General features: G+C 39.1%; 1 protein-coding gene across 1 annotated transcript; it reads left to right on the top strand.

The window, feature by feature from the left end:
- Positions 1-783: 783 nt before the first annotated feature.
- Positions 784-5,910, top strand: LOC308555584 (double-headed protease inhibitor, submandibular gland-like). Its single transcript, XM_081134002.1, has 6 exons — positions 784-901; positions 1,458-1,471; positions 2,322-2,443; positions 3,936-3,978; positions 5,195-5,301; positions 5,748-5,910. Exons 1-6 carry the CDS (start codon positions 835-837, stop codon positions 5,791-5,793), a joined length of 399 nt encoding a protein of 132 aa, XP_080990128.1. The 5' UTR covers positions 784-834; the 3' UTR covers positions 5,794-5,910.
- The last annotated feature ends 4,878 nt before the right edge of the window (positions 5,911-10,788 follow it).

Here is a 10,788-nt window from a genome sequence, read left to right as displayed (position 1 = left end):
GATTTTGTAAAACTAGCTCTCCTGACCATGAACTATGTGACTAAACAGAATACCCTTAATCTTTCTGAGTTTGTTGTCCCATCTGCTAAGTAGCAATAATACTGGTCTGCAGAATTCACCAGTTTGTTTTAATCATTTAACAAACCTTCATAGAACATTGCAGTCCCTTCATACTCTAGAAAAGCAAGGTGCTCCAGTGCGACCTATTCATGTCGTCTGCTACTGCGCATTTCAAAGAAATGCCCTCGTTGCTTTTACTTCCTATTTCAACTTTCCTACGCTTATTCTAACCTCTAAACTTTTTTCATTTAAGTATAATTGTTATACAATAGTATATTAGTTATATTGTTTTCAGCTGTACAACAGAGTGATTGGACAATTTTATACCTTACAGTGTGATCACCTCACTAATTCCAGTAGTCATTCGCCACCGGGCAAACTTACACCCTTTACACGGGTGATTTCAATTTTTATTTCTCCTTACTACACCTATGATTTATTTGTTCTCAAATATAGCCATACCATTGTATTTGCTGAGAAATTAAAGGATTATTACGCAAAACGTCCCGCGGTAGACGAGTTTCAGGGCGTACCTGTTCCAACTGTCTGTAAATCAAGATAATAAGGAAGCTTTCCTTGACAAATGAGAAACTGCCCTAGCTTGGGTACACAGCCAATCATCACTGAAAAGGTCAATTTCTAACGAGGGTGGGCCCCTGCCTTGCCTATGTATACATGCACTATATATACCCGTGGGTGTCAGGCAGGCTTTTCAGTCTCTCTCTGGACCTGTCTCCTCTAAGCAGCATTCTCCAGCACTCCCGTTCATCCGCGATGAAGGCCATCACTGCCTTTGCCATTCTTGCTCTAGCAGCCACGGCTTGGGCTACCTCTCCACCTGGTGAGTTAAGATTCCTTTTAAATACTCACGCCTTTATGTTAACTGCAATATATTCAGCCCTTAGTAACAGGAGAATGCTAAAGTCAGAAGAAAATTTAGAAAGTATCTATTTGGGTTGGTCTGGTTAACACAGTGGGGGCGGGTCAGGCCTTCAGGAAGAGGGAGAGAGAGACGTAGAAGATTTAAAGGACTGTAGGCTCTTCACTCAGCTCCCGACCAGGAGGCCTCAGGACTCTGACTTGCCCTTCCAGAAACCTCTCATGCACCTGGGAGGGCAAGCCCACAGGAACTCTTGGAGACCTGGGACAGGCCTTCCTCCAACGACCAGAGCTTTCCCCGTGTGTTTTCCCCAGAGATCACATCCATCTCTGTCTCTACCCCGAGTTGGCCCTGAGGAAAGAGGTGGCCGCTCTTAGGTCTGGCCTGGGTAAGGGGTTTGGGAAATGGTTTTAGTCGCTGTGAGCAATGAATCCAGTTGTGCATTTCTAACCATGGGCTTTGCTTTCTCCGATTCCTTCTCTCCAATTCCATCTCATCCCACTCTTCGGTGATCAAGCAATCGGGACACAGGTGAGTGCAACCTTCTCCGTGTGGCTTTTGTAGAAACGAGAGCAGAGCTCCTGTGTAAATGAGCTGGGGACGTAGTTAAACTGGCTCACAGTTGACAGGAATGACTCCTCAGGGGTAATACTGTTCCTACTCTTTTCCTCCCAGTGGAGTTGCTTTCTTTAAATGTTGCAGAAGGAATCTCCTTGCACAAGGAGGGCAGCAGATAAAGTAAATTTTATCTTTGGGTAGCATTCTAAACTTTTCTGATTACTTTCCACCTCATTATTCCTTTGGACCTGCATTATAACCCTAAAAGGAGGAATTAGTATTTCCTTCTTAAACAGCCAATTATTTGTGGGGTTTTTTATTCTTGTATGTGCCCTGACCAGGGATCGAACCCTCGACCTTTGTATCAGGATGCTGCTTTAACCAACTGAGCTACCTGGCCAGGGCTTAAACAGTCAATTCTTGCTTTACTTAAGGAATGTTGTAGGTCTCATCAGGTTTTGTAGCACAGCGCCTGGTCCAATAGAAAATCTTCTAGACGTGTTTGCTGAAAAGCTGAAGAGGCTAGGACTCTTTCCACTCTCTTCTTACCGTTTTGATATAAGAATGACTACAGAATGGAGGAAAAGAGAATGTAGGACGGGCCGGGCGTGGCTCAGCGGTTGAGCGTCGACCTAGGATCCTAAGTGATCGGGGTTCGATTCCCGGTCAGGGCACATGCCCGGGTTGCGGGCTCGATCAATGACTCTCTCATCATTGATGTTTCTCTCTCTCTCCCTCTCATTTCCTCTCTCTGAAATCAATAAAGATATATTTAAAAAAAAAAAAAAGAGAATGTAGGGCATTATTTTTCTTTCAATTACAGGTGGATTGCTCCAAATACATGGGTAAAGGCTCCAGGCTGGCATGCTCAAGGGAGTTTAAACCAGTATGTGGCATAGATCAGAAAGTTTACAGCAATGAGTGCATGTATTGCATGCTAAAAGAGTAAGTATGGTCTTCAATTTGGAGCCCCTCACCCACCCCTCCCTGAAAGATAACAAAGTCCACATTGGCCAAAATCTGCTAGGTGTTTAAAAACACGGTCTGCAAAATCCTACCTTTTGTTAATACTCTTTGGGCATTGCTTTATTAAAATAAAAAATTAGCTATATCTCTAAGGTGATATATATATATATTTATATGGCTATCCAGTCAAATTCTCACTCATTTTATACTGTATCTCTTGGACACTAGCTGCTACATACAGACATTTTTATTCCCACATTACATTTAAGGAAACTGGGTCTAAGGCAGGACATGGATCTTGGTGAAAGTGACATGAATCTCCTGTGTTACATCATTCGTGTTGCATAATAGGAACTCAGAAGGTAGCTCTCTCCGCTTGGGCTCTGAGCCATGGACACGTTATTACAAGATTTTGATCTATCTGTCATACCCCAGAGCAAATTCATGTTGCTTCTCATGGTTTCCTGGAAAAGTCTGGGGAAGAGAGGGAGAGTACACATGGGTAGTCGGAACCAGTGGAGTCCCCACTGCCACCAGCCCTATAAGTTAAATATTAACTCTTCACTAGAAACAACATTCTCAGCTTCTACGGGAATGAAAGAACGGTTATCACCACCCATTCCAGCAATTTGGATTCACTATTTTACGATTAGTTGTTAAAATCATGGACTTTGGAGTCAGACATCTGGATTAGAATCCAAACTGTGCTTAGTAGACCTGTGACCTGAGACAGACACCCAGTCCACTGCACACTTCAGTATTCTCACCTGCAAGGTAGAAATTAAAATAGTGTTTAGAATTCACTGTGATAAACCGTGTCAATCCTTAGCTAAGCAGCAGACACAGAGTGAACGCATAGAGACATGAGCTCTTCTCTCTTCTCATCATTTTCTGCCCTTTTCTGTCATTTTCTAGCCCTTCTGAAATACACAGTCAAGTGTAACAGCAATTGTCATTCAGAATAAAATCTCTAGGATATGCAAACTCATACATTACTAAAACCATAAGAGTTTAAAAACTGATGAGATCTTATGGATTATATTATCTCATATCCTCTTTTTAGAAGTCAGGAATCTAACTCAAAGAGGGGAAATAACTGTAACAAAATTACTCACACTATTAATGCCAAAGATGGCTTTGAGCATATTTCCTTTTACTTAACAGCAAAAATGCTTTCGCATTATATTTTCCCTTTGATTTTTATCTGAATATTCATGGGCTATTTTTTAAAAAATGCCCAGTCTCCTTTTAGTGTTGATCTTATTTTCTTACGTTTTTATTTGTTTGCAAAATGATCATCCATCAAAGATATTAATGATCAGTATTGGTCAACTGGAGTGGAATATTAACCAGAACTCGTTCTCTGTCCTGGTCAGACAACACAGAATGACATATGACTGTATTTTATTCTGTAGATTATGAAATATCAAGTAACTGCATTACCCATTTAAAATAAAATTTTCTCTTCCAGAGAAAAAGGAATTCCACTCAGGAAACTTCATGATGGGAGATGTGTAAGTATATGCAGAAATTTTATTTATTCTTAATGTGAAATGTTACACTAATTCCTCATTTTCATATGGAAAAACTATTTTAAAATATGTCACTTAGAATTTTCCATGATCATGTATAGCCCTAGGTAAGACATCTGGTCAGACTAAACAGATGGCCTGAAGCACAGTTAATTTTTTTGCCCAGAGGAGATATTCAGAAACTTTCCTTAGAGCCTTTCATTGCGGGTTGGTATACTTGTGGTTATTTTCTAACACTGCAACTAACTGAGGAAAGGATTTCAAGGGAATTAGCATTTGAAGGTTACTCTCATAACAATAAAATTATTTTTTAAAAGTACAGAAAGTGTCAAGAGAAATACAGAGGCCATTCAGGGGTAAAGAGCTATATAAGTGGGATGCTATATAAGAGCTATATAATAGGATCTGAAACAATATAAGGGAACTGTTAACATGTAAAAGAGTTCATTTGAAGGAGGAGCGCCTAACCCGATTTGATGGGTGGGAGAGAGAAATGTCATCGTGAAGCTGTTGTAAAAGTAGCTGAGCACGCCTTAAAGGAGGAATCGGGGTTGGTTTGATGGAAAAAGCGAGTAAGGCCACGCAAGGCAGGGAAAACGCCGCACGCAAGGCACAGGGGCGCTCAGGAGCAGGAGCATTCAGCGAATTCCGTCCTTACGCTGCCTAGCGAGGCGGGGCAGATGAAACTGGAGAGATACGCACGGGTCACAGGGGACTTTCTGTTGATGGGGAAATCAGTTAAGTATTCGAAAAACAAGACCTACTTTGGTTTATAAAAAAAAAAAAAATCACTCTGGCATCAGTGTTGAGGGCGATTGAAATCTCAGATAAAGCATGGAGCCTGGGCAGTAAATTGGCAGATGATTGCAAATGTGTAGCCAAGACCTATCGAGGGCCTGAATAAAGTGAATGACAGTATGGCGAGGAGAGGACTAATCTGGAAATTAAGTACAAGACAGAAGCCACAGGATGTATTTGTCACTCAAGTGTAGACAATGAATGAGGGAAACCTAAACCCGAGCTGGGCTATCCCTTGCTGTGATCGTCCCACCATTGTTGGGTCAGATTACGTAAACTGCAGAGAATATGTCGTTTTGCATATGGGATTTTGGACTAACTAATCCCTCGAGGTTTTTAAAAAGTTTATTTTCTATGGTTTAATGATCTGAAATTGTTCTCTTTTTTTGCACACGGGCAGGTTGAATGCACCCATTATTCTGAAGCATGCACCATGGAATACATCCCTCACTGCGGATCTGATGGAGTCGTGTACGCCAACAAATGTCTGTTTTGCAACAGTGTTGTGTAAGTGCCCGATGCAATATCTTACTTGCAGAGAGAGCCTTTCTCACAGGGCCAGAAACCATCTTGGCTGCTGCAGAAGCTGGATGCTGTTAGGAAGCATGAGAGTGATAATCATAATATTTTATAGCAAGAAGTAGGAAGAGGGAAAGAGAGAGAGGAAGAGAGAAAGAAAGTAGTCAGTGGGGAGAAATGGAAGCTAGGAAAACGAGACTTATTACAGTATTTTTAAGTGGCAGATAAAAGAGAAATTTAAGACTTTTTGGCTCTTCACACTGGCTTTTACTAGCGTAGTGAATTTTTTTTTTTATCCACCTTGCTGAAGCTTAGTGGTTAATTGCTGATCTTTCATGCTGTGTGCTCATTTGACTGGTTTGATCTAAAAATATGAAACTTTTAACTTAAGATGTCTCCAAAGCCTTTCTTTTAAAAACTGATTTCTTTTGTAGGAAGAGCCGTGGTCAACTTTATTTGGCAAACTATGGATCATGCTGAATCTCCCCCATGCTCAAGGGCACCAAATTTCCTTTAGCAGACTCCACACAGAGAACTGGTTTCCCTGGGGTACTGTGGGGCAAACATATGGATTGGACCCTTCAATAAAAGAATCTTAGCAGAAAACTGGCTGGCTCGTCTCTGTGTATGTGGTTATTGTCCTAAGGAGAGTGGCTGTGGTCATTTTCCTGAACTGTAAGCCACATGGAAGTATTTTCTCTATCCCTACTGAAGCTGGGGCCTAAAGAGGTGATACACATACTGGTGAGTGATGAACATGCTCGTCACATCCCACTTTAAAACAACTCAAAATTTTTAAGTAAATGTGTCAAAGGGTGAATCTGACCATTAGTCTTACATTATCTTTGGCTACACCAATGAAAAGTGAGAACTTCAGGTTTGGAGAAAGAGTGAGAACTCACAATGCTATAAACTATTTGGAGCAGACCAGGAGTAACATGAATATCAAGACTTGATTAAATAAAAAAATAGAATTACATGTTGTGTTTGATATTTTTAGTCTAACATCAGCATCAGGTTTCACCTTACTTGTCAGTTATGTTTTGGTTGCTGCTGTGGATTGAATTATATATATATACACGCACACATATATACATATATTATACATATATATACAATTATATATATATATATATATATATATATATATATATACACACTTAATAATATATACTTTAGGTGCCACCATTTAGAGAGGTCTGAGTCACGTGGGTGTCTGCAAAAGAAGTCCTCATTGATCCTGTTGGGATTAAAAACAAAATGATCTGACTAAATGCTCACTAAAGTCACTAAAAAGGCCTGAGGAAAATTCAAGGGAGTTGGGACAGATGAAGATACAGATAGAAATTTCTCTGGAGGTTTCTCTTTGGCTTGGAGAGGGCCATCTTGCTGCGCCTCACATGGGTTTCCCTTTATGCTCCTCTGTTTCCTAACCAGCTCATTTTATGAGACATCAGTCATACAGGATTAAGGCCCAACCAATGCCCACATTTAACCTTAATTACTTCTTTAAAGGTCCTAGCTGCAAAAATAGTCACATTCTGATGTACGGGGGAGGTTAGGATCTCAACATATGAATTTTAAGAAAGGGGCATAATTCAATCCACAGCAGCAACCAAAACAAAATTGACAAGTAAGGTGAAACCTGATGCTGATGTTAGACTAAAAATATCAAACACAACATGTAATTCTATTTTTTTATTTAATCAAATCTTGATATTCATGTTGTTAGATTTAATAACATGCATAGGGTATAAAGAAAGGAATTCATAATCACATAATGCTTTTTGTGGGCTTTAAAAGGTATCAAGTAAAAGGTAATATCAAGTAAAATACTTCCCAAGTCAAAAAAAAGTAAGCAAAATAAAGATAGAAATTATATGTTGATAAAATAATCAGTAGTAAAGATGTGGTGTCATTACATGAATAGAATGGTTACTATATATTTAGAAAAAGATTTTTTAAAATACTTGGAAAAATGTCTTCAGACAAAAATGGAGTTTATGTAAGTAAAGTCACTTTCTCAATTTATAGATTAAAAAACAAAATTATGTAAGTATTGCATAATTACATATATATTTAAAACATAAATTATATACGTAAATCTACACTACAATTTATAATATAAATTCATATATTTTATTTAAATATAGATATGTATGAATTATAATTGCAAATAGTCATCAGCTGAGATAACAAATCTAAAGAGAAAGAAAGGATCAATTTAGGCCACATTATTGAAATATAAAGCCATATATGCATAAGCCAAAAATTAAGACAGTCTTTAAGGCTCTACACTTTGGAGCCTACATTTGGGTTTTTACTCTTTTTTAAGAAAACATTTTTCTCGTTATTAAAAATGTTTGTAAAATGTATCCAAATATGCCCTTCTAAATATCTCTTCCTTGCAAAAACATTCCCTAAATTGTTGAAATATCCTCTCTCACTAACAATGTCTGAAATCAATTTTTATTGAATTAACCTTCAGCACATTAGTAATCTTTACTGGATTAATCTTTAACACATCTATAGAACCATTGGTAATCTACTGTGTGCAAAGGACCAGCCATGGTCAAGGGAACTCTCTGAGGGTGCTTCAATCTTCCATACACTTCATTGATCTACGCATCTCTTTGGATATATATGCATCAGCTACTATTTTTCAGGGTTTGAGAGTCTAGACTGGCATTGGCCTTAGTGAGATATGGTAAGAGGGTGGTGCCCAGAAAGTAATGGAAAGAAAGCATGAAACTCAGTTTCTGTGATTATAATTTAACACCCACTGTTGCCAGACCTTGTGCCAGGTTCTAGGAACCACTTGATGCCCAAGATAACTTCTGCCTTCATGGATATTAGTCTTCTATTAGGTAAGCCACATAGAGAAATCCAAGCAAATAGACAGGGAGGATGCAAGGTGAGGAAATGCAGAACTACATTTAGGGTAATATTACCATAGATACCAGGAAAAAGAAATAAAATGGGAGGTAAAAGAAAAATAGAACATCTCTTTTTATTCTTCTGTTTACAGCCTTGGGAGATCAAGGATTCTTATTCAAAAATGTAAGTCCTTACTAACATGGTCTTTTGAAAAATATTAAAAGTAAAACTGATAGACTAGTGTATGTAGGGATATTCGGTTCCTTTCTTACTCTGGTAGGCCTGAAAGGGCTCCTTCACTTTTTATTTTTTTAATATGTCTTTATTGATTTCAGAGAGAGGAAGGGAGAGGGAGAAAGACAGAAACATCAATGATGAGAGAGTCATTGATCAGCTGCCTCCTGCATGCCCCCCGCTGGGGATTGATTCCGCTACCCGGGCATGCGCCCTGACCGGAAATCGAACTGTGATCTCCTGGATCATAGGTGGATGCTCAACTGCTGAGCCACACCAGTCAGGCAAGGGCTCTGTAAACCTTGAAAGAAAATAAACTCATTTTCTACTTTCGAGGGGTACACAGTTTGCAAATAGCAAACTTTTGTTTCCTTACTTGTAAGTTTGGTGTAGAGGCTTTGAAACATTTTTGACTGTGACCTGCAGTAAAAAATAAAATGTATTTAACTTCACCACCTAGAAACACACACACACACACACACACACACAACATAAGTTGCATTGTAATATTTTATTTAAAAATAGTGGTGGTAACAAAATAAATTTCACAACCCACTAAAGAGTCACAATATGCAGTTTGGAAACTTGTTCTGTACTGTCTTGAGAATTAATGCTTTATTTGGGAAAGTGTGAGTGTGTCTGTGTGTGCGTGTGTGCTCACACTTTTGTGTCAGGTACAACTGTGAAAAGAAAGAGTGGTACCTTCAGCTCACACTGATCAGAGCATTGCAAAGCAAAATTAATCCAGAGGGTCCACCCCAACCTGGGCCTTCACCAAGATTTAGATTGTCAGAGCCTCTCCTCCCAGACGCCCTATGCAGGACTTGTTGTCCCAGAGTGAAATGGAGAGAAACAAATTAGTCTTTGAAAAAAGGCATAAACCTCAGGGAAGAGGAATCAGATACCTAAGGACTTCTTAGGTATTTTCCTTCTAATTTCTGATGAATCCCATTTCTGTGTTATAACTTTTTACCTTTTCCCCTTCTCAGTAACTCTCTTTAAAGATTTCCCTTCCTTTACCCTTGTAGTGAAGAAATCCATGTATATCTGTATAGCCAGGGGTGGGGATTGGGGGAGAATGAAGGGTTAGGACAATAAAAGGAAAGAGTGGCCTCTTTCAATTCTACTCTTGGTTAATTCCAGGGGCAGAGAGTTACCCACAAGGACCAGTAGGCCAGTGAGTGCATAGTTCAGGGAAGAGCTCAGAATCACAGAGAAGGGTAAATAAATGGACATTTTAGGAAAGATTATAAAACAGAGTTTGTACATTGTGTTAGAGGAATAGCACCTCTGAAAGGGAGGATGACAGCTGAGTTATATGATTGAACATGGGTCTTCCCAAGAAGTATAGGAAATAATAACAAAACAGTAATTCTGTCCAAAGAGAAGTGTTAAGAAAACTTGTCTTATTTGGCATGTGAGATGGTCTTGTTGAAACAAAAACAACATCGGAGGAAGTTAAATAAGCACGGAAGACTTTATCCAAGGCTGTTTCAATAGGTGAGAGAGGCCAGAACTGGGTCTGAACTCAACTCTGGTTGAGTTCATGGAAAAGTGATGGAAAAGGTTAGGGGGAAGTCATCCCCCATCTGCATTTGCTAATCGGCTTTATCCAAAGGAAAAGAAACCTCTCATACGGTTATAACAGGAGGTAGTTTTACAGCTTGGAGATAGGTATCCTGGAAAGTTAGGTTCCTGCCCTTCCACAGAGATAACCTACGCTATCTTCCTGAGTGTTACATTTCAAAGAAATGGCTCCTGGGTTTCTGAGAAAGACCTTTCTGGGTTATAAAACTGGCAAGAAGCTTCTAAAAAGACTTAATATAAAAAGACTTAATATCAAAGGGAAAGAGAAATGATTTACTATTACAAGTTTTCTCAAGTAAGTGCTCTAAGATAAGGGAGGTCGGTGGGGGAGCCCAGAGTCAGGTAGAAGCCTGTCTAAAGTTTAATCAAGCTAAGGGGAATGTTAAGACCATTAAGGCCATCTCAGTCTTTGCAAAGGCCAGGTTAGTAATTTTGTTACCCAAATCCAAGCTCAAGGACAGGGTAGGATGTCAGCCTTGTATCAGAAGTATCATTTACAAATACTTTCTTCCATTTGGTTGGTTGCCTTTTTGTTTTGTTGATAGTTTCTTTTGCTTTGCAGAAGCTTCTTTAGTTTGATGTAGTTCCATTTATTTATTTTTGCTTTTGTTTCCCCTGGCCTTTGAGGTCAAGTTCACAAGAAAACCTTTAAAAGCAATGCTCATAAATAAGTAGGTAAAGGGGATCAAATATATGGTAACTGAAGGAAACAAGATTTTTGATGGTGAACACTCAGTAGAGCATACAGATGTCTAATTATAATGCTGATATACCTGA

This window comes from Miniopterus schreibersii (assembly GCF_964146895.1).
Source record: "Miniopterus schreibersii genome assembly, chromosome: 4".
NCBI lineage: Eukaryota > Metazoa > Chordata > Mammalia > Chiroptera > Miniopteridae > Miniopterus > Miniopterus schreibersii.
This window is presented reverse-complemented; position numbering and strand designations above follow the sequence as displayed.